At 42.5% G+C, this 25,232-nt stretch overlaps 1 protein-coding gene and 1 non-coding gene across 5 annotated transcripts in view; both read left to right on the forward strand.

Annotated features, from left to right (window-relative positions):
- The window catches only part of LOC139418451 (seizure protein 6 homolog), a 200,997-nt gene that overhangs the window by 72,629 nt on the left and 103,136 nt on the right, over nucleotides 1-25,232 (forward strand). For all 4 annotated transcript variants that reach the window (XM_071167883.1, XM_071167880.1, XM_071167882.1 and 1 more), the window contains exons 2-3: nucleotides 20,344-21,138; nucleotides 23,873-24,012. In XM_071167883.1, the coding sequence (XP_071023984.1) occupies nucleotides 20,344-21,138; nucleotides 23,873-24,012 (935 nt within the window). The remainder of the gene's footprint in view (nucleotides 1-20,343; nucleotides 21,139-23,872; nucleotides 24,013-25,232) is intronic.
- On the forward strand, nucleotides 1,952-2,027 carry trnaa-ugc (transfer RNA alanine (anticodon UGC)). The gene has a single exon. It is a non-coding gene; the product is annotated as a tRNA-Ala (tRNA).

Below are 25,232 nucleotides of genomic sequence, written 5' to 3' on the forward strand. Positions count from 1 at the left end.
GTGGTGAATTCCTCTTCAGTCTTTCAGAAGGATGAGGATTGTACACAAGGGGAGGTATTGGCTGAGGACTGGCCATGTTGACTGCTAATTGAGAGGCCTCATGCTGTCTGTCTGTTCCTCTCTGTCTGCCAACTCTGCCAGATCCCCTATGAAGATTCGCTGCCAAACACACACCTCCATGTCCTGCAGGTAGCAGACTGGAATGGGTGGGCCGGGCTGGAGGGATGGACTATTCTCTCAGTGTGGAAAGTTAATCATTTTTACGCTGCTACTCTCTGTTTATTATCTGTGCATAGTCACTTTACCTCTACCTACATGTACATATTACCTCAATTACCTTGACTAACCGGTGCCCCTGCACATTGACTATGTACCGGAAACATCTGTATGTAGCCTCGCTACTGTTATTTTATTGTCGCTCCTTAATTATTTGTTATATTTATTTTATTTGTTCTTCTTCTTAAAACTGCATTGTTGGTTAAGGGCTTGTAAGTAAGCATTTCACGGTAAGGTCTACACCTGTTGTATTCGGCTCATGTGACAAATAACATTTGATTTGATCTGATTTGAAAAGCTGGGCATGGCTGGCCTGGTATTGCTGTATATGCGTGAACAGCCCAACCAGACAGGCCTGGTCACAGTGAGTGTAATGAGCTTTATGAGGCAGTCTCTGTCCTCTCCTCTCACTGGGCAACGTTGCTTCCATGTCATTTCAACCCCAAAAATCGATTGAGTCAACGTGGAAAACTACTTGATTTTGCAAAAAAGTCATCAACGTAAGGGCATTGTATTTTTTTCACCCAACTTTTAACCGAAATGACGTGGTAAAATGTCTTGTTGATTACACTTTGAATTCACGCTAGATGACATCTCAACCAAATGAAATCAAAACTAGATGTTGAACTGACGTCTGTGCCCAGTGGGCTGTCTGTCTGTCTGTCTACTGTAAGAGAACTCTACTGGGCAGCTGGCGCTACACTGTGCTACATCTGATCCAGCTGGGAGATGGAGAGATAAGCAAACCAGGAGAGAGGGGGTGCTGTGAGTGAGGGGGGGATATGGTGAGCTAGGGCAATAGAGGGAGGTAGTTGGATGGTGTGATTCAGGCCCTGATGTCAGAGTGCTGATGAGAGATGTGCGGGAAGTGCGACACATGAAGCATATCTGATCTGCTCCAGTAGCCCATCTGGGGGCCTCCGGCAAAGAGCTGCCCTCCAGACAAGGCCATTTATCCCACAGCCAGAGCAGCCCAGGCTGGCTCTGTTGCTGACATGCACACACACACATACACACACACGCATACACACACACACGCACGCACGCACACACACACACACATACACACACACGGCGAGAGATTGGACTTTCTCGTTTTTTCTATTTACCTAGATTATTACAGAGTGTGGCTGACATGTTCAATGGGACAAAATAAACAAATCCAGTTTACTTTCAGTTTATTTCTGTCCTTAGTGTGATTGTCACCTCCTTCGTGTCACTTTTTTCTAAGAATAATGTTTATGGCAAATGTACAGTTAATGTTGTGGGAATAGCAACAATCCCAAGCTGTCTCTCTCCTTCTCTCTCTCGCCACCTCTTATCCTACTTTCTCCCCTCTCCTTATCTGCTTCATTGGCCACACTTACGACAGGCGTAAAGAGTATAGGGAGAGTGCTTGTAGCGTTCATATTGCCCTCATTTTGGTGGATGAGATTTAAATTTGATCTGGATAACTCTTCCCTCAGTGAAGCGGGAGGGAGCGGGAGCCATTGAAGCTAATGACAGTACTTTATTCCCCATCACTCTGTTGGCTCCCCCTGGCTGTCCTGCTCTGCCTTAGGCCCTGGGCTGATTACACAGGCAGATTGATGCCTGTCATCAGTTCCCTGGGAATTGGAAAAGGATTCTACTCTTGACGCTCTCTGTGACAAGTCAACGATTGAACTAGTAGTCTGGTCCCGTGTGGCTCAGTTGGTAGAGCATGGTGTTTGCAACGCCACAGACGTGGGTTCAATTCCCACAGGGGACCAGTGAGAAGGAAAAAAAGTTTGCGTATGTATGCACTGCATAAGAGTGTCTGCTAAATTATTAAAATGTTAAATTGTCTCTAAACCCATAGAACCTGCAGTCAGCTACACTAACCTTCATCTTGGAGTGTTTCAAACACCATAAGGTCAATGGTTGGCTTGAGGAGTAGATTTATTCTTAGAAGGGATTGGTTCTTGCCGTTGCTTTTCATCTGTCCTGATTGAATGGTCATAGCCATTGAGATCAGTGGAGGAGAGGGAGAAAGGGAGGAGAGAGAGGAGACAGTGAAATTAGTCAGGGAGCTAGAGGAGGTCTTTCTGTCAGATGAGAGGGCGATGCTCCATCTGTATTCACACAGTACTCTCCATCCTCTCTTCTCCCCATTCCTCGCTTTGTGTGCGTGCGTGCACATACTACTTACTGTATGTGTCATTAGAATGTACAGTACATGCTTTCATCACAGAGAATAAGACACAGACCCCAGAGGTGAACCCAGCAGAAGAAGCTTACTGGAGTGTCTTATGTACTGTAATTTACATACTCATATGTAGGGTTGCAATAAATTCCCTGGTTTTCCAGAAATCCCGGTGTGCGGATCCAGGAATCAGCAGGGAATAAGAGAGATATCAGGAAACCTCCAACCAGGATTTATGGCAACCCTAATCATATGGCATATGGGTTACATTTATGATAGATCAAAGTTATCACTGTACACAGAACCAGGCCGTACATACTTAAAATATATATTAGATTAATTGGAATTTATTGAGCTATTTGATACTGACAGAAAGCGACACCTGGGCATTTTCCATTTTATAACAGGGTTGGGGTGAATTCCATTTAAATTCCAGTCAATTCAGGAAGTACACTGAAATTCCAATTGGTTTCATGGGTTTTCATTGGTTTTCAATTATGAATTGACTGCATTTGAAAGGGAATTGACCCCAACCCTGTTATAAAATGGAAAATGCACAGCTGATGCTTTCTGTCAGTTCTCATTATTCAGTACTTCAGACAAATAATAAAGGTCAGCAAAGCATAAAAGTATTAAAAGTATATTTTATTGATCAAACGCCCTTTCTGTTTTCTGACAGCAAACTTCCACGATGAGCTACCCATAGCCCATTCATTTGCATGCTGTAACGGTTCTCTTGTTGTGAAGTAGAGTCGGACCAAAATGCGGCGTGTAGATTGCGATCCATGTTTATTAAACTGAAGCAACACGAATCTAAACACAAACACTACAAAACAATAAACGTAACGAAAACCGAAACAGCCTAATACTCGTGCACATAAACACAGAATACGGACACTAAGGACAATCACCCACAAACACACAGTGAAACCCAGGCTACCTAAATATGGTTCCCAATCAGAGACAATGACTAACACCTGCCTCTGATTGAGAACCATATCAGGCCAGACATAGAAATAGACAAACAAGACATCCAACATAGAATGCCCACCCAGCTCACGTCCTGACCAACACTAAAACAAGGAAAACACACACGAACGATGGTCAGAACGTGAGACATGCTTTGCTTTGCTGTCAGGAGGTACACCAGTCATCTCTTAGGATTCCTAGAGGTTTCACTTTTGACTCCCTCTTCCTGGGTTCATGTCTGTTTAGGGTTAGTCCATCTCTATCACAGTAGCTACATTACTCTAACACCCTGTACAGCTGTCATGCTAATGGTGGTGCTCCGTGCCTCTGCCTGGGTTCCGCTCCAGCTAAAGGTTGTGTCTGATGAGGTTATTGGAGCCATTGAGCAACAGTTTGTTCAAAGCCTGTCTGAAGGACGGCGGCTCGATAAGCTGGAACACGGATAGAAGCCATAATAAATGAAAATAAAAGTTTTGGTTCCACTTAATGACGCCAAAGGGCAGATGGAGGGTGTCTGGATGAAAGGGGAGGGCAGGTGTTTCAACTCAATGAACTGTTATCCTTTCCACTCTAAGGCAGTTGCCTGCCGGAGCTTTTGAAGGGAATTCTTGCTTTTCACATAAGGGTATGTCAAAGCCACGGATCCTCAACCAACACTTTTACTTTTATAAAGGCAATTACTGTCTGAGGGAAGAGAATGTGAGATTTTCTTTGTTAAAGATTCCACTTTTCTTTCCATGTGTGCTTTTCGTTCTTTTGTTTTCTATTATTTTATAGAATCTGACATGCCAAACAAAGTTTCCCCTTGCAGTACTACGCTTATTTTTCACTTCTCCATGCTTTCATTCTCCTTCATTCTTTCCGTATCACCCTGTCCCACCTGCACCATATCCTCACCAGCAGTAGGCAGCCATATATACAGTGGGGTCCAAAATGTATTGACACCATTGATAAAGATGAGCAATAATGACTGTATAAAATATACAATTCAGATAATGAAATTATGTGATTTTATTCTAATAAAATAGAATAAAATCATAAAATAGATGTTGTTTAAAAAGTTATAAGACTAACCTCTCACCTTTACCAATAACAGTGGGTGTTAGCATGTCTTGGGGTTATGATCTTTGACCCTCTAACTTTCTCACTCTTCGTTATTCTCGATTCATTCTTGATTATCCGTAATCATGGTAGCATCCACATTAAATTACAAGTGTTTAGAAACATACTCTATTCTTCTTAACAATAAAAGTAACTCCAAAATGACACACTACACTATTTACCATTTATTTCAATAGTGCACAAAATAATCTGAAACACAACCCAAACAAACTGCAAATGCCTCCAACAAGTCTGTAGAGTCAGAAGCTTGATCATTGTAGTCATTGTATGCTAGGAATATGGGACCAAATCCTAAACTTTTGACTACTTTAAGTATTACTTGTTCAACAACCTCTCTTTCTCTGAGCAATTGTATTAGTATAAAACAATATAATACAGCTTTGAGCATACAATATAGCTCAGTATTCATTATTGCTCATCTTTATGAATGGTGTCAATCATTTTGGACCCCACGGTATAGAGCCCACTTGGCAGACGTCAGTGTAATGAACACGAGGGAGACAGAGAGCTGCTTTCAAGCGCAGAGTGCAACAGGTGTTTAACGAAAGGGACCATAGGAGGAGACAGGTAGCTGGGTCCAGGGGCAGGCATACGCGGTAGGTCCTAAAATGGCAACAGTACAGGCAGGGAATAGGCAAAAATCTTTGTGAGTGAGGCAGGCAAAAACTATCATACACAGGAGGAGAGACGGACGGGAAAAACCAGCGCTCCGAAAAAAAAGTGTCTCGAAACAAACAATACCTCACAGTGGTGGGGTGCAAGGAACTGAAGTAAATAGTGTGGGATGATGACATGCAGGTGTGTGAACAGGTGATTAGAATTCTGGTGATTGGGATCTGGAGAGGGAGCTGGAAAGTGGGCTGCAGACGTTACAGTCAGTTCAACCTCTATTTTTCTTATTTACATTTAGTTGTCAACTAACGTCAATTCAATGTGGAATAAAAACAAATGCCACCATGTCATTGGATTTAAGTTCAAAGTTGGGTGAAAAAAAATACGTTGAAGACTTTTTGCAAATCCAATCAGTTTTCCACATTGATTCAACATCGTCACATTTCATTTTTTGGTAAAAATTACATGGAAACAACATTAATTCAGACAGTTTTTTGCCCAGTGAGAGAGTTGGGCCAGGTTTTAGAATGGCTGCCATGTTAGCACCTTTATTCTCAAAATGTTGGTGATGTAACAATACTAGAGCACCTCCAACAATTCCCTATGAAATGACCCGCTGTAAAGAAGTTAAACAGAGCACCGAAATGAACAGACGTTTTTATGGTTTAGCATTGGGGATAATGTTAATACAAGTCTGTACAGTGTTGTAGTGCCAATAAATTGCATATCTGCTTTCACTGGACATCTTCATCGGCTTTGAAAACCATCAGAAACAAACAGCGCAACGCGTAAGCGTCAATTATCACTAAGCAAACGACTATGAAGGAGAAAGTGGCACTCTCGAAATGTTGAGAAAGAAACCGCATTGGCACAACTCTCTCGATTCAGAGCAATCTGAAAGTGTTCAGACTCCTTCACTTTTTCCACATTTTGTTACGTTACAGCCTTATTCTAAAATGTTTCTAATAGTTTTTTTCCACCCTCATCAATTAATACACACAATACTCCATAATGATGATGTATTAACGATTAAAAATTGAAATATCACATTTACAAAGTATTCCAATCAAATTGTATTAGTCACATGCGCTGAATACAACAGGGAAACAGGGAAATGCTAACTTATGAGCCCCTTAACTAAAATACGAGTAAGAAATAAAAAGTAACAAGTAATTAAAGATCCGCAGTAAAATAACAATAGTGAGACTATACACAGATTAGATGATTAGATGTTCAGGAGTCTTATGGCTTGGGGTTAGAAGCTGTTTAGAAGCCTCTTGGACCTAGACCTGGTGCTCCGTTACCGGTTTCCGTGCGGTAGCAGAGAGAACAGTCTATGACTAGGGTGGCTGGAGTCTTTAACAATATTTAGGGCCTTCCTCAGACACCGCCTGGCATAGAGGACCTGAATGGCAGGAAGCTTGGCCCCAGTGATGTACTGGGCCCTACGCACTACCCTCTGTATTGCCTTGCAGTCCGAGGCCGAGCAGTTGCCATACCATGCTCTCGATGGTGCAGCTGTAGAACCTTTGATCTGAGGACGCGTATACCAAATCTTTTCAGTCTCCTGAGGGGGAATAGGTTTTGTCATGCCTCTTCACGACTGTCTTGGTGTGCTTGAACCATGTTAGTTGGTTGATGATGTGGACACCAAGGAACTTGAAGCTCTCAACCTGCTCCAGTACAGCCCCGTCGATGAGAATGGGGGCGTGCTCGGTCCTCTTTTTCCTGTAGTCCACAATCATCTCCTTTGTCAAGGATGATTTAGACCCTTTACTCAGTACTTTGTTGAAGCACGTTTGGCATTCAGGCCAAAGAGTTCAATCTTGGTTTCATCAGACCAGAGAATCTTGTTTCTCATGGTCTGAAAATCTTTAGGTGCCTTTTGCAAAATCCAAGTGGGCTGTCATGTGCCTTTTACTGAGGAGTGGCTTCCGTCTGGCCACTCTACCATAAAGGCCTGATTGGTGGAGGACTGCAGAGATGGTTTTCTTTCTGGAAGGTACTCCCATCTCCACAGAGGAACTCTGGAGCTCTGTCAGAGTGACCATCAGGTTCTTGGTCGGATTCTTGGTCCCCTCCCTGACCAAGGACCTTCTCCCATGTTTGACTCTTAGTGGTTCCAAACTTCTTCCAAATAAGAATGATGGAGGCCACTGTGTTCTTAGAGAATTTCACTGCTGCAGAAATATTTTGGTACCCTTCCCATGATCTGTGCGTCGGCACAATCCTGTCTCGGAGCTTTACGGACAATTCCTTCGACCTCATGGCTTGGTTTTGCTCTGACATGACCTGTCAAGTGTGGGATCTTATATAGACCGGTGTGTGCCTTTCCAAATCATGTCCAATGAATTGAATTTGCCAAAGGTGGACTCCAATCATGTTGTAGAAACATCTCAGGGATGATCAATGGAAACAGGATGCATCTGAGTTCAATTTTGAGTCTCATAGCAAGGGGTCTGAATACTTATGTAAATAAGGTATTTCTGTTTTTTGTTTTTAACACATTTGCAAACATTTCTAAAAACCTGTTTTCACTTTGACACAATGGGGTGTTGTGTGTAGATTGATGAGGAAAAACGTGTATTTAATCCATTTTAGAATGAGGCTGTAATGTAACAAAATGTGGTTAAAGTGAAGGGGACCGAATACTTTCCGAATGCACTGTATATTACTCTGCCTCAGACCATTGCTCATTCTGACTCATAATGATCCAGGTCCCTAGCTACAACAGCCTGGCCAGCCCAGTCATTTAAATGAGTTCACTATGCATTCAATCCATCTTCAAGACCTCCTAAGGAGGGGATGAGAAAGCCTGTCGCGTAGAGCCGTCTTGTGATGGCAACAATGTAACTTCAGACAAGAGGAAGGCCACTATAGATTTTTTTGTTGTCTAATGCCTCTCTAGAATAATAAGGAAATTAAGGCCTGGATATTAGAGGATTGGTGCCAATCAGAGCTTGCCTGAAGCCTGATTAGTCTCCCAGTCCGTGCAGCTGACAAACATTGCCACACCATGATGCTGCCACCACCATGCTTCACTGTAGGGATGGTGCCAGGTTTCCTCCTGACGTGATGCTTGGCATTCAGGCCAAAGAGTTGAATCTTGGTTTCATCAGACCAGATAATCTTGTTTCTCATGGTCTGAAAATCTTTAGGTGCCTTTTGCAAACTCCAAGCAGGCTGTCATGTGCCTTTTACTGAGGAGTGGCTTCCGTCTGGCCACTCTACCATAAAGGCCTGATTGGTGGAGGACTGCAGAGATGGTTTTCCTTCTGGAAGGTTCTCCCATCTCCACAGAGGAACTCTGCAGCTCTGTCAGAGGGACCATCAGGTTCTTGGTCGGGTTCTTGGTCCCTTCCCTGACCAAGGACCTTCTCCCACGTTTTACTCTTGGTGGTTCCAAACTTCTTCCAAATAAGAATGATGGAGGACACTGTGTTCTTAGAGATTTTCAATGCTACAGAAATGTTTTTGTACCCTTCACCAGATCTGTGTGTTGGCACAATCCTGTCTCTGAGCTTTACGGACAATTATTTCGACCTCATGGCTTGGTTTTGTTCTGACATGCACTGTCAAGTGCGGGATCTTATATAGACAGGTGTGTGCCTTTCCAAATCATGTCCAATCATTTGAATTTACCACAGGTGGACTCCAATCAAGTTGTAGAAACATCTCAAGGATGATCAATGGAAACAGGATGCATCTGAGTTCAATTTTGAGTCTCATAGCAAGGGGTCTGAATACTTATGTAAATAAGATATTTCTGTTTTTTGTTTTTAACACATTTGCAAACATTTCTTAAAACGTTTTCACTTTGTCACAATGGGGTGTTGTGTGTAGATTGATGAGGTACATGTATTTAATCCATTTTAGAATGAGGCTGTAATGTAACAAAATGTGGTTAAAGTAAAGGGGACCGAATACTTTCCGAATGCACTGTATATTACTCTGCCTCAGACCATTGCTCATTCTGACTCATAATGATCCAGGTCCCTAGCTACAACAGCCTGGCCAGCCCAGTCATTTAAATGAGTTCACTATGCATTCAATCCATCAGCAAGACCCCCTTAAGGAGGGGATGAGAAAGCCTGTCGCGTAGAGCCGTCTTGTGATGGCAACAATGTAACTTCAGACAAGCGGAAGGCCACTATAGATTTTTTTTGTTGTCTAATGCCTCTCTAGAATAATAAGGAAATTAAGAGCTGGATATTAGAGGATTGGTGCCAATCAGCAGCTTCCCTGGAGCCTGTCCCGTTCTGCCTGATTAGTTCCCCTTCTCTCTCTCTCTCTCTCTCTCTCTCTCTCTCTCTCTCTCTCTCTCTCTCTCTCTCTCTCTCTCTGCTCTGATGCCGTACGGGGGAGAAATCCCTGTGATTTTTCACTCTTTGTCTTGCCGTAAAAAAAGAAAGACATGGAATGTACACAATGTACTGTACAGGATTTCAGTGCTAAGCAGAGGTTTCTTCCAATCAGAATGTCACCCAACATAACACTTCCTTTGGCTGAGAGGGTTGAAAGGAATTGTTAAAAGATTCCCTCAGTAGGATCAGATAGAGTGAGACAGAAATTCAGGTATTACGCTGCAGTGCTGCTCTACAATTTCTCTGATTGCCTCAATCGATTTTTTTGTTCTCACCTTAACCAACTCTCTTTAACAATCTCTCTGTCTGTGGCTGAAGAAGAGTTCTTCTAGTGAAGCATTGTATTTTTCTTTGCCTCATTCTATCCTACCCTAGCTATGTGGTGTTTAGCACCCAATCCAAAGTTCTTGCAACCAGTCTATGGTGAGACAATCAGTGATTTTCTCTCTGCCAGTCAAATGCAGTCAGTGCCAGAAAGTATCTAAGTAGAGCACAGCCAAGAAGAATCCAATAAAACAAAATACTGCCTGGATTAGAGTTTTTTAAGAGGAACAAAAACAATCCTTAATTGCTTTGCTATTCTGCAGTCTTATTCAGGTCAGGATTTCAAATCTGCTGTGGTCAGGTTGACTGTCTGCCGCATCCTAAAAAATAGATCCAGGCTATTGCTGTGGAATAGCAATCCTAGATATTTTAAATGAGGTCTCCGAGGCTTGACATTTCCTTCATCGCTTAGCTCTCTCTGTGTCAGATCTCCACTGCCCCTGTGTAGCCCTTTCCCACACTATTACTTTGTGGAGGATACAGACCTGGAACCCTCATAAGCTGTTTAGTTGAAACAGTCATTTTGAGTTTGTTTACTTAGCTACCGTTTAGCTTTCACATTATGCCAAGCCTGATGATACACTGGAGAAACAGACTTCTGTCTCATGTACTTTAAACAATCCATTCTCCTCTTTTCACACCCTCTCTAGTCTCATCACTCATTGTCCTGTAGACCTTGGTGGATTGTTCTTGACTGATCCCTGTATCTATGGGTAAAGCAAGTCATTCCCCCATCACACAGTCCCAGAATGGGCATGTCTGTCAGGATCACATCTATCTGACAGTGAAGCAGCACTCTGTCAGCCTCCCACTCCTGTCTCCCGTCTCTCTCAGGGACACTTAGATTAGTCGGCATATTACATTTACGCCTGATTGGTAAAGTCCTTCAACCACTCAAAGTCCTTGAATACTCCATCCCTCAAAAATAGAAATCCCTGAACTTTTAATTGGTTTGTTCAACAGAATGTGTTGATCTGGGAAAAATGGTCACTGCAAGTTCACAGTTTAGGTTCACTGTACCATATGCGTATGTGTGTTTCTGCATGTCTCTCCACCTGCTCAGCCAATGACTAGGTTGAAGGATGGAAGGTGCTTCAGAAGGGGAAAGCATCTCCTCTGAGCAATAGCTTTAGCATATACAGTATGGACCCTTTACATTGGTCATTATGCAGATGATAGGAGGTGACCTTCACTATCACCACAGGAGGACACAGCTAAACAGGGCATAGAGAATGGAAGTATTGAGCCATGCTCTCTTAAACTAGACCCTCCACCATGGACCACTACTCACAATCACCAATTGCAAAGAGAGGTTCCTTAGTATGTGTGCCATTTTAATGTTTGTTTCACACTGTTGCATGTCTGCCCTGATACTGGTTTGAGAGTGGATTGAGATCATTGAGATCATCAATTAGCCTAGCAGCTCTGACTCTGAGTGTAAAATCACCATGGTGATGCTTCCTGCCTGTCCTCACTGGGTAATGTTTCCCTGAACATTGATCCGCTATTGATCTGAGCATGAGAAACCCTGGTTTACCCGGGGGGATCATCTCCCACTCTCCACTCTCACTAAATATTCCCACTGAAGGGCAGGAGCTGTACGGTCACTGACCAACCTCCATGTTCCTTCTGTTCATACAGAGAGGGAGAAATTGAGAGAGAGAGAGAGAGAGAGAGAGAGAGAGGGAGAGAGAGAGAGGGAAAGAGAGGAGGAGAAAGAGAGCGAGATGAATAGTTGAAGAGATTTGAAGAAGTATATAGTCTTTCACGGCTATGCTCTGATCATTAGCTACATGACAATCCAGTTCGGAAAGGGAGATGATTATGGAAAAACAAAATAATGAATGCCTCTCACATAGTTTTCAGAAGTCTGCTTGCGATCGTATATATATTCCTTTAGTGACTTCCTTTACATTTCTCAAGGCTTCCGTCAATACATTTTTTGGGGGGCAATCATGTGTCTTGGGTTGGAGGAGGCAGGCTCATGTGTACAGTCAGACTTTATGAAGATCTCCCTTTACATCTTTTATTCTCTCTAGTTTGTGCGAGATGTCAAATGTGTTTAGTTTGCTTTTAAGAGCAGCTTGGGCTGCTCCTGTTGTGACAGAATAAGGCTACAAGGAAATGTTTCCCACTCCTAACCCAGAACATCAAAATACCTTTGAATTGCTTCTGTCACCCAGGAAGATTAATGACTGGTGTTGAGTCTGTCAGTAAAATGTAACGCTATGTGTCAGCTCTCTGTCAGCCAGAGAGAGGCTTTGTAAAGAAATTGTTTACTCTGCCTCTTGAATGGTGCGATCAAACTTTTTTATTATGGCACACACTATGGCAGCAGTAAAAGCACTCTGCATCTCTGCTTTAGCAAATGCTACATTGACTTATACGCCTTCTGTCTGGGACTGATGGGGGACGCAGTGCTTCTGAAAATGCTGAGACCATTCAGATTTTCAGAGCTAATGTTGATTCCATTTCCCATTTGTAATGTATGAATGTGTGTTTCTTGGTATGGGAGTCATTTCAGGATCAATAGAAACAAAGGGAGATTGCAAGTGAGAACATCTGGCCTCGGGGCAGAAATAATTGAGCATCTATTCGTTATGCATTGAAATCAACCAACCTCATGATCAATCCTTCCAAAATGACTTTGCAATTTGTGGAAAACACGAGCATAACAATTGAATGGCGCATTAATAATGAATCTGCAACTCAAGACATTTTGGGACAGACAGAGAGTTGGCAAAGAGACAGAGATGAAAAGAGAATTGATGGTTGTTTACTCTAAACTGTCACCACATCATTCCGGTGATACTAGACTCCATTTGGACATAGTTGTAGACATAAGTGCTATATTCCAGCTCATTGCATTGAGTCCATCTAAACTAGTTTATAAACGTTATACTGTTGCCCAATTTGACCAGCTATGTCAAATGTATTGAATTTTTGGAAAAATCTAGTCTTCAATACAAGAGTACTTACTACCTGCTGTATGTCACTTGCACAGTAAAGTATTATATACAGTTGAAGTCAGAAGTTTACATATGCACATCTTCAAACCATGATAAAGCCGAAGAAAACATGCAATTCTGGTGAAGCACATGCGGCCTACAAAGCTACAAGTATAGGCTAGCGGATTAGATTTTATTTTTTAAATATAATAAGGCAATTTGCATAATTATTAGGCTAACGCATGTGTACAGTTGAAGTCGGACGTTTACATACACCTTAGGCAAATACATTTAAACTCAGTTATTCACAATTCCAGGCATTTAATCCGAGTAAAAATTCCCTGTCTTAGGTCAGGCAGGATCACCACTTTATTTTAAGAATGTGAAATGTCAGAATAATAGTAGAGAGAAAGATTTATTTCAGCTTTTATTTATTTCATCGCATTCCCAGTGGGTCAGAAGATTACATACAGTACATACATATAGTATTTGGTAGCGTTGCCTCTACATTTTTTTTTAACTTTGGTCAAACGTTTCGGGTAGCCTTCCACAAGATTCCCACAATAAGTTGGGTGAATTTTGGCCCATTCCTCCTGGCAGAGCTGGTGTAACTGAGTCAGGTTTGTCGGCTTCCTTGCTCGCACACGCTTTTTCAGTTCTGCCCACAAATGTTATATAGGATTGAGGTCAGGGCTTTGTGATGGCCATTCCAATACCTTGACTTTGTTGTCCTTAAGCCATTTTGCCACGACTTTGGAAGTATGCTTGGGGTCATTGTCCATTTGGAAGACCCATTTGTGACCAAGCTTTAACTTCCTGACTGATGTCTTGAGATGTTGCTTCAATATATCCACATACATTTTCTCCCTCATGATGCTATCTATTTTGTGAAGTGCACCAGTCCCTCCTGCAGCAAAGCACCCCCACAACATGATGCTGCCACCTCCGTGATTCACGGTTGGGATGGTGTTCTTTGGCTTGCAAGCCTCCCCCTTTTCCCTTAAAAAATAACGATGGTCATTATGGCCAAACAGTTCTATTTTTGTTTAATCAGACCAGAGGACGTTTCTCCAAAAAGTAAGAGCTTTGTCCCCATGTGCAGTTGCAAACCGTAGTCTGGCTTTTTTTTATGGCCAATTTGGAGCAGTGGCTTCGTCCTTGCTGAGGGGCCTTTCAGGTTATGTCGATATAGGACTCGTTTTACTGTGGATATAGGTACTTTTGTACCTGTTTCCTCCAACATCTTCACAAGATCCTTTGCTGTTGTTCTGGAATTGATTTGCAGTTTTTGCACCAAAGTACATTCATCTCTAGGAGACAGAACGCGTCTCCTTCCTGAGCGGTATGACGGCGGCGTGGTTCCATGGTGTTTATACTTGTGTACTATTGTTTGTACAGATGAACATGGTACCTTTAGGCGTTTGGAAATTGCTCCCAAGGATGAACCAGACTTGTGGAGGTCTACAATTTTTTTCTGAGGTCTTGGCTGATTTCTTTTGATTTTCCCATGATGTCAAGCAAAGAGGCACTGAGTTTGAAGGTAGGCCTTGAAATACATCCACAGGTACACCTCCAATTGACTAACATTATGTCAATTAGCCTATCAGAAGCTTCTAAAGCCATGACATAATTTTCTGGAATTTTCCAAGCTGTTTAAATGCAGTCAACTTAGTGTATGTAAACTTCTGACCCACTGGAATTGTGATACAGTGAATTATAAGTGAAACAATCTGTCTGTAAACAATTATTGGAAAAATTACTTGTGTCATGCACAAAGTAGATGTCCTAACCGACTTGCCAAAACTATAGTTTGTTAACAAGAAATTTGTGGAGTGGTTGAAACCAACCTAAGTGTATGCAAACTTTTGAATTCAACGGTATTTCCTTGCATCACAGATTCATGCTTTTCAGCTTCCAGGTTGTGTGGCTAAAATACACTCCACTAGAGAGGAAAAGGGGGATACCTAGTCAGTTTTACAACTGAATGCATTCAACTGAAACGTGTCTTCCGCATTTTACACAACCCCTCTGAATCAGAGAGGTGCGGGGAGCTGCCTTAATTGACATCCATGTCTTGGGTGCACGGGGAACAGTGGATTAACTGCCTTGCTCAGTGGCAGAATGACCGATTTTTACCTCGTAGCCTGGCGGGTAGGAGCGTTGGGCGGTAACCGAAAGGTTGCTGGATTGAATCCTAGAGATTTGCTTTTCTGTCAGTATTTTCAGCTCTGTGGCTTACACTGCCTCTTTGGGTGCCGTAGCTTCAAGAACCCCCCGCTCTGGGATATCTCACTCATTTTCTGTCTGTGTCAACAACACCCTTTCATCTCTCCCCATGTGAAGTGTGCTTGCAGCTCTCCCGCCTTTTTAAAACAAACTGTCACCCACAGAGCGCAAGCTAATTAAGGTGTCAAAATAGTCTCCAGATCCATGTGTGTTTGCACACGGACACACATAGTAATTCTGGACATCATTCAGCATCGGAAGATGGCTAAATGATACAGTTCAATATGTACCAAGGAATTCCTTTTTGGATTTTTTGGGGGAAGGCAGTGAAGTCTATAGAGCATCAGTGGTTTTGTTCAGTGTGTCTTAATTGCCTTGGTGAAACGATTCATTCTCACCATTTCGCTTGCTCATGCTCCAAGTCACAGTTCTTGATAGAGAGATCCATTCCAAGAAATGGGAAAAGAAAGGAGAATGAAAAGGTGAAGATAGAGATGATTGGAGAGATGTACCAGGAAAAGAGAGAAAATAGGAGATGGTATGAGGGAGAGGGTGTCAACCTGTGAAAGAGCGTGAGGTGAAAAATAGATCGAAATCAACTGTGGTAACTGTCCCTGGGCAGCCATGCAGGCCCTGGGCGTGTTGGCTGTTGTACATTGTCCTGTGGTTGGTCCGCTTGCCACAGAGCCATCTCTGCCTGTATTTACTCTGATTCATAGACCAGGCTTCCCTCCAGCACTAAACACAGCCAGTTCAGAGGGGAGTTGTGCCCAGATGTCACCAAGCGGCTAGATAATGCAGCATGTGTTTGTGACATGAAGTAGAGATGGAGTTTTCTGGACAACTGAGAACAGTCAGAGCAGAGCTGGGAGATGTAGGGTGAATGGCTTTGTTTGATCTCTTTTTAGTCTACTGTAGCCCAATATAAACAGTAGTTACTGTAACTACAGGATAATGCATACAATATGAATGAATTATGTCTTATCTATTTCTGTAACAACTAATTCATGCAGACAGCAAACCAAAACACAGCCAACAGTTCAACCTGGGTTCAGTTTTCTCTGCTATAAGTTACAGTTGTGTTCAACTGGCAAGCTGGAGTCTGCTTGAGGGCACACAGCTCAAGTAAAGCATTGTGTTTCTTATGATTGAACTATTCTGTGAGAAGTATTGTTTTTGATCGTTTGGTCGGTTTTGCTGGTCTGTAGAAGTCAATTTTTTTTTTACATTTCACCCCGTTGGATTTGTAAAGGGTTTGTTTATCCTAGTGCTACTGACGTGGAGTTTGTGTTTGTGGTTAATTTCTTCCTTACCTCACATTGCTGGTAACTCCAACTGACTAAAAAAAGGTGGTAGAGATGTTGTCTCTCACCAGTAACAGGATGATTGGATCCCCTGGATCGCTGTATTTTTCCCTCTGAAAAATATCAAAGCAAAGTAATTTCTAAAAGATCTAAAACTGTGAGTCAACGTCTCCATTTGAAAGGCTTCAGACAGTCCTGCTCACAAAAAGGTGTGCAAACATCTTCGTTTGACTCCTCACTGTCAACCCTAAAACTACCATTCAGCCACAGGGAGAGTTAGTATAATCCATAATACTTAGCGTCTAAAGAGTGTGTAGTAACACCTAGCATGAGTGCACAGTGTCAAGAGGCAAATTCAATTACAATGGCAGATAAGTCTCTGGAGGGAAGCTCAGGTCTGTTTCGGAATTGAATTGCACTCTGAAATTGTGATCATTATTATCGACCAAAATCGGATTCTCCTTAGTCATGGCGTGATTATTTCTAACAACAGCGTGGATTCACCATTGCTGATCAAATCTTGGAGGGAGCATAAAGCATCCGCTTACATGGCTTTGCCTCAAACTATTTTATTTCGGTTATTTATTTATTTATTATTTAGCATCTAAAGTTGAGAGCTGTAAAGAGTTTATCTTTTATTTTCTCAGAGGATAGTGACATTGAGAAGTTTGAGATAAATGTCAGACTTACAGTACATGTGTAGCCTAGCGGTTGAACCATATTTTGTCATTCATCTTGGGTTAAATTTAGACATTAGACACTTCATAATCACAAACTTACTATACATTCATCCTACTGAATAGTTGTATCTCTCTATTTGTGACCGACCGACTCGATTCGGTCTTATGTAACAACATTTGAAATGTTTTTTTTTTTACATTGGATAAAAGTAGAGACTCAGAGCTAGAAATCATACACTACAGTTGATCAACAATGGCAAAGTAATTCTGCTTCGAAAGTTGATAAAGTTGTTAGTCCACTTTTGAGATAATGGCCCTTGAATGTTTTGGTACACCTACTGGAGCGTTTTTCTTTGTCTACACCCATTCAGCCTCTTTCACACCCTCTTAAGCCTTAGCCCCACCCATCTCTTCACATGTGATGCCATGTGCTAAACAGATTGATTACGGGAGTGTACAAAACAACCAACGATTTCATCCGTTTAAAAATGTATTTAGTATAGGTCAATCTAGCAAACCAGGCAACTTTCTAAACAATGTTTTGGTTAGTTTCTAGCTTGTTAGCTAGCTAACATGACGTTAACTGGCTAGCCAGTTCAAATAATGATCATATCATAAAGCTGACATCATCTTAACTTTAGCTAATTTGTATTCATTATTACAGAAAAATACTCACAACAAGATCGTTATTTTCAAGTTTATGGCTAAATACAGAAAACAGCTTACGGCTGTGAGTATGATGAAATAAAAGCAGGGCATTCTACTGGAAAAATGTAGAACTTGGACACTGCCTCGTTGGCCTAACGTCATATCCTAATTTGACTTTGGTGCAGGTCATATTGTTCTTCACATTCCTGTCTCTGGTAAACACACACCACTGTATATCAAATCAAATATATTGTTTAGACATGTAGATAGCTAGCTAGCTAGCTAAACAATAAACTATAATTCCTACTCATAACGCTAAAGCTAACCAACTAGGTTCAACCAACTAGCTAACATTATGCTATAACTAGCAAAGCAAATGGATCTGAGATACAAATTATATTACTACAGAGATCATACACGTAACGTTAGCTAGCGAGCCATCCAGCCAGCTAACATTAGCTAGCTAGCTAACAGTACGCTTTAACTTGCAATAAAAATTATTTTCTGCCAAAATTAGAAACGTATAATAATATCTGAAAATGTAGCTAGCTAGACTCTCTTACCTGTATACATGTATGAACGCTTCTCCCTCTGTTACGGATGCCATGGATGCCATGGTTTGAAGATGCAATTCAGAGACAGATGTTTTATACAACAGCCTTTGTGTGTTCTTTTTTTGACTTCATCTGTATATTTGCAATCAAATGCCTGAATTTTCTAAGTTTCCTTAGCTATTATCCTACTCCACCGGGAATTCCACTGATTTCCAAACTTGAAGTGGAGAGTGGAGAGCATTTGCAACATTATCACAGTTCTTTGTGATATCTTTCAAAAAGCCACATTAGAAAGGATTATCTACACATACTGAGCAGCTCATATTATAGACAGAAGCGTGCTACATGGCAGACCAAACCCGAACTCATCTCTCGGCATGTCCAGTTCATCCATTATCTCAGCCAACCAGTCTCTACTTCCTGTCTTTTTCCGTTCCTAAACCAACTAGGCTCGTAATTAAACAATGTATTCGTATTTACAGATGGCATACAAGTTTGGTATTAAGGCAAATAAAGTTTACATGTTCCAGATGGCATTACTGCCAAAAAACGCATTTTGATAAAAAAAAACTAGGTTTTTGTTCAAATGCCTCTCCTGTGAAGTAGTGACGCGCGACATGCACCTAGTTTCCTGAAACTTGTCACATTTGTCCACGCAGCACAACCATAAGTGTTGAAACTGTCAAGGACAATTAGTATATAAAATCCCAGCAGCATATCCTACTCTTTACGACAGATAAGGCAGTATTACATCAGAGAGCTTTTTGTAAGCCCTTTATTTCCATTTCACTGAGGTCCTACTCTGATAAAGGACAAGAGAAGTAGCCGTTATCACTGCTGTGCCATATCAATCTCCTCACACTGCCTGTTGTTTTGGCAGTTGTGTCTGGGGTTTTGGAGACAATCACAGTAGCTAGATAACACACTTTTCTCCATTTTCAAAGTGCTTTTCCACTACAAGGATTGTGTGTTTTCTGTGCTTTATCATGGTTTACTTCTTTCTCTGGCATGTGGTTAAGGAGTGTGGGTCAAGGGATTGTGTGTGTGTGTGTGCCAGTGTGCATGCATATGCACACTAGGGGTAATCTACATTCTGAAAGTCATGCCATCCTTCAGCTAGAGTCTGTCCTTTAGAAAACTTGTGTCTTTTAATCTTTTATCTCAGAAGTCAGACGAATATTTACATTTTCTTGATGAAATTCTCCTTTCAGTTCTTTCCCTCGCTCTGGCTGTGATTGCAGAGCTTGTCTGCGATAATGAACACTCATGCTGACTTACTGCAGGCTTCACAGTGAGGACTGTCATTATTAATCTGTCACAAAACTTTTTAAAGGCATTCCCTATACTAATGGAGATAAATGTAGAAGAGATGAAAGACGATCGTGTTGTTGCTCTTTATTAACCCTGAGAGACGTCCTCTGGTGTGTCTTTTGACACTTAAGCCGTCATTCCGGCAAAAAGGACCCACTTTCAAAAGCACTGTTCATTTCCAACCTTACTTCTTGAGAGCAAATATATTTAACACTGTGGTTTTGGATTCTTACAGAAATACTGTATGAGAGCAATTTGGAGCTATCATTATCATCCCTCCCACTTTTTGAATTTAGCACCCATACCCTGGGGCTTCCTGATTGCATCTTAACTGCTGCAGGTGGGAATAATTACTCTCTACGGCTCAGCCATTATTATATTTGGTAATCATGAGACATTCAGAGCAAAATCTTTACTTTGGCTAATTGGAAGAAGGAGGAATAAAGGTATTCAAATGAATCATCAAAGGGTTATCATGAGGGTTTTTTCCTGAAGGGCCTTTTCTAAGGGCCTCTTGTGGCAATTTGTCTACAGTAGTGGTTAGTTAATCAGGGTGGTTATTGTTCCACTTTACTCACTAGCCACTGCACTTAACCTTCTATGTAACAAGATATCCACTCATAATGCTCCTTACAGCCTGGTAAATGGGGGTCCCTAACCCTAGACTAAATCCTAGACTAACAGATTTTGCAATTACAACAGAGCCATATATGTATCCAATGTAGATTTTTGTTTTACTTATAAAAATGTCTTGTAATATTTAGGAATCATGTTCTCTGGTATTATATTTCTCTTCTAGTATACTCTAATACCTCCCTGTTGTTGGTGTGTTTCTCTCCAGTGTCTTCTCTAGAGAATGGAAATGTTGGGGGCCAGAGGAGAGTCGAAGCAGACAGCGGAGCCTTCACACACTCGTCCACACAGGACACAGAGAGTGAGATCCACCATTTTACCACAGCATCCTCCATGAACGTCCCCAACCACCGACCTGTCTTCAGAGGCTTCGCCCTACATGAACTCCTGCTCACTAAAGATTTCCAGGGGGACCAGCGGTTTTTCACAGACCATGGAGATGTGGAAGGACATCCCACAATGCCCGGCTCTGTTACTGCCTTTGAGGCGGGGGATGCCTCAACTCGCCTGGTGCCACATGAGGACGCCCCTGCCTTCTCTGACATCGCCACTACTGCCACGGTGGCTGCCACAACCCCCCTCACCATCTCTGCTTCCACAGACCCTGGGCTACTGGTGAGCATGGCTCAGAATAACCAGTTTGCCAAGGACAAGGCCAGGGAGGCAGAGAAGGTGGCAGTGACCACAGACTCCCTGACCACCCTTGTAATGGCAACCACTGCCCCTACAGTCAGTGGCCGCAGCCCCAATGCCTCCCCCTTCCTGAATGGAAGCGCCTATGGTCAGGGGGAAGTTATCATGGAAGCCACCCTGCCCCCCCCTGTCCTGACCACCTCAGTTAGGGCGGAGAAAGGTGAGTCAGAGGAACCAGGGGTAAAGAACAAAACAGACCCTGGCATCCAGCTCACTAAACTGACCGCCTTATCCACAGGAGAGGTGGATGAGGGAATGACCACCACAACCATCATCACAACCACCACCATCACCACCATGCAGACACCAGGTAACTTCTGTTTCCATTGGTCTCATACACACACACAGTATAGAGTGAAGTAGAAGTATGTAAATCCAATTACATCCATTTGGCAACTGCTGCTTTTCTGTAATGGCCCTAATGCAATGGCTTTAGATTAGCAGCTTTAATGCAGGTATCGTCAAATCACTTAAACTATCAACAGTTAAAAATGTACTCGGAGGCTGTCCAATTCGAGGTGTCGTAGAAAAATGCACTCGCTTCCCCAATGTTGCAAATATTTTCACATGACCTTGAAGCGTTAGGTTCTAGGCACGCAAGGAAAAGCCACTAGGATCCGAGAGGAGGCAGAGCGTGTGTTAAGCTTTCCTGAATAACCGGGCCTGCTGGGAGCATACAATATGTGGCCACATTATTATAGGATGACTTGGGAGAATGATGATCTGCAACAGACAGCACATATCAGTATCAAAACTTAAAATATATCCAGACTGGCCTGCAACTTTGCCTTTCTAGACCTAATAAACTGCCAAGGGCATACCCACAACTAATCCATATTGAATTAAATGATCAAATCACAGGGCTTTTGCATCGTTATTGAAATGACATTTTCACTGCAGTTTACAGCCTAGAGTATAACTTTCATTGCATTGTGGTGTTGTAGAATAGTTTAGGTAGGATAATTGTATTGTCCCCCTCTCTTGCATTTTTTTGTCTTCACTGTTCTTTTATGTGCAATGACGTACCTGGCCTCTCCACTCCACAATTTTCCACTCCACATTGAAAATTGGTGCATCTTTGAATAATTTTACGTGTGGTATGATGCTAGTTAGCCTATTGCAGATCTGGAAAAACAATCCATCTACCACTATTGTCACTATGAATGTTGGATAGAGGGCAGGATAGACAGTTAGACTAGTATACTATATTGACTTATGGTATAGTAAAAGTTAACGCCCAGAAAAGCGTAGTGCAGAAGTACCAAAACACCTTGATATAGGGGAGGGAGGCACATGCAAGCAGATTACAAAATTTGGCTGGGATGGAAGACATTATATAGTAAAACCTGCAAAAGGGTGAATGTAAACCAGGGGACAAATGTACTTCTGTAAGACCCGGTGCTGGAGATGAGAAGCAGGTAAAGGGAGTGAACATTTAATTATCAACAGGTATCAGGTGTGCATAATATTGGTGGCAGGAGTGCGTAGTGCTGGGTAGCCTAGCACCCACGAGCGACAGGGAGGGAGAGCAGGAGCAGGCGTGACAGTACCCCCCTCCCACCTGGGCGAGCCTGACTGGCATGGGCGCTGGACAAGCCGGCTGAGGGTGTAGAAGCCCGACAAATTGGCAGAGGCGTGGGAGCCTGGCAAACCAGCTGAGGCGTGGGAGCCTGACGATCCGGTTGAGGCGTAATGCCTGAGGATCCCGCTGGGATGTGGGAGCCTAGTGAGCCAGCTGAGACATGAGAGCCTGATGATCCGGCTGAGGCGTAAAAGTGCGTGACGAGGGAAACAGGTGGCAGGAGTGTGTAGTGATTGGCAGCCTGGCGCCCTCGAGCGCCAGGGAGGAAGAGAGGGAGCAGGCGTGACAACTTCCCTCTCCAGTGCCCAATAAAAAAAACACACAACCTTCCCAAATCCAAAGAAAAGAGTATGACAATTTGGGGTTGGAACCAAAACTATTTTACAATCATTTCATTTTGAACAGAACCATTATTTTTTTGTTCCATTCCACTGTTACAAATAAAAAAAGTAACAGTTTATATCGTTCCTTTCTGTTACTTTTTAAACCTCTGAAATCATAAAAAAAAAACATTTACTTTAACATTAAATTACACTACCAATCAGTGTGGATAGAGCAGCCTGCTTTTGAGTGTGCATTCGAACAGATGAGTGTAGGGTGCGTGATGCGACTGAAATTTTGCTGGTGGGGAGAGTGCGAGAGAGGGTGGTGGAGAAGGCTTGGCTTGACACGCAGGGCATCTTGTTATGACATGCATTATCTGAATTAGGCCCACATAATTATACCTACAGAGGAGTGGCTTCTATGATGGAACTCTGAATATCTTTGAATGTTATTTTCCACACATAACGCAACAAAGTGCCTATGCAATTTCAGCAGGCAGGCTAGCAGACACTAGAATATGTTTCGTAGGGAAAGAGTAGGGCTTTGCATAGGCACTTTGTTGCGTTTTGTGAGGAAAATAATGTTATTAACTGGTTCCATGCATTTAAAATTATGGCTCTGTTCCGGAACAGTATATTTCACTTTCATTGACGGTTCTGATTTTGTTCGTCAAAAGAAATGTTGATTTTGTTCCATGACCGGTTCCAAACCCTGATGTCAACCCTTAGCAGTAACCTAAAGTGGCCTGCATGACTGCCTCTCGTTTACAGTGTTTACTCAGATTTTAGTCAGAGTCTTGTACAGCGTGGCAGGAATAGCGTTGGAGAGGGCCAGTCAGTGTTTCTCATCCTTCCGTGCTGACAGCTCCTATTCATCTGGCACCCAGGATCACAAAGCTGATCATGCGGCAAACCAATCTGCAGAGGCCGGCTCCACCTGATCTGTGCTGCCTGGCTGTCCTCTCTAGTGGGTCTAGATGGCTGAGGGGCGGCGTGATCTCCAAGGCCCGGCTGAGAGGCAGGGAATCTGGGGAGTTAATGAGGGGGTTAGAGGGCCACTGAGACACAGATGGGCTGTCAGAGATGGATCAGTAGTCTGGGAAGAGGGATCACTTGTCTTTTCATTTCTCCTGTGCCAGGTCCCTGCACTGTGAATTTCACTGACCCCGAGGGCCACATCAAGATTCCACAGCAGCATTCTGCAGCGTTGTCGTCCGACCCTGGAGTGGAATGCACCTATGTGGTGACGGTCTACCTGGGATACGGGATTGAAGTACAGGTCAGTGAAAACAGGATACTGTTTAAGTTGTCCCTTTTATGGGGTTCAGATCCATACACTTTCCCACATCTCAAGGTTTTAATGGAAACCTGCTCAGTGTGTTAATGTTAATGGAAATGAGAGGAGGGCTGTTAGGTCCAGGTTTGCCAATAGGCCTTGGGTTAGTGTTGCTGGACACACTGTTTTAGCACCACTCTAGCACTCTCTCTCTCTCTCTTCCCTACCTTCATTTAACCTAATTATCATGGCTGTCGTTAGAGCCAGCGGCTCTGATGAAGTGTTACACCTTTATGCTATTTTCAGCTGCCCAAATGCTAATGAGCTATGCATCTATTGGAATCTCAAACTAACATAACACTTCAGCTTGCTCATGAAACAAATGGCTCATGTCAACATTTATGAGTGTAGCTTATTTATGCCATTACAAAGCCTTGAGCTTCACATGACTTCAAGGAAAAATACAAGAAAAAAAATCAACCGCACTTCATGTTTAGCAAGTGTCTTACTTGTAACTAGAGTAGTTTCAAAATAAAACCATTATAGTTATTCCTGAAAATGTTCTCTTGGAGTGGTAAGGGGAAATCTGAATTCAGCCAGGGCTCTTTGCTTGTTGTGTTTCTATTCATTCATGTGGAACTTGTTATCTCTGGGCTGTCACAGCAACAGTCCCACCACAATCAATACAGACCCAGCAGCAGAGACACCACAGCACAGCGAAATGTTTAGTCAGCCGTAATTTCATAATGATCTATTGAGACACAATGGCCTACTAAAATTGTTTGCGAAAGCGTGGGTAAAAGACAACCCCGAGTTCCATTTGCTAGCATGCATTCAGAGGGCCCTCACTTTGAATGCATCTCTTTCACTGCTCCCGTCTTGGCTGCATCCAATGTTTATCTATGGAAGCAGGCATCAGTCATTATTTTCTCCAGGGAAGGGATTTTCCCTAGCAAAAATAATAATAAGTTACTTGATGTATGTGGAGTCTACATTAAATAGGTCAAAATGCATTTAGATTCATTTAAATTTCCAGACAAAATGTATTATTCTGTATCGCATTAACAGTGAAGAGGCGACTCCGGGATGCTGGCCTTCTAGGCAGAGCTGATGCTCCAGATACTCAACTAGTCTAAATAAGGCCAGTTTAATTGCTTCTTTAATCAGGACAACAGTTTTCAGCTGTGCTAACATAATTGCAAAAGGGTTTTCTAATGATCAAT

Source organism: Oncorhynchus clarkii, chromosome 10 (assembly GCF_045791955.1).
Source record: "Oncorhynchus clarkii lewisi isolate Uvic-CL-2024 chromosome 10, UVic_Ocla_1.0, whole genome shotgun sequence".
Lineage (NCBI taxonomy): Eukaryota > Metazoa > Chordata > Actinopteri > Salmoniformes > Salmonidae > Oncorhynchus > Oncorhynchus clarkii.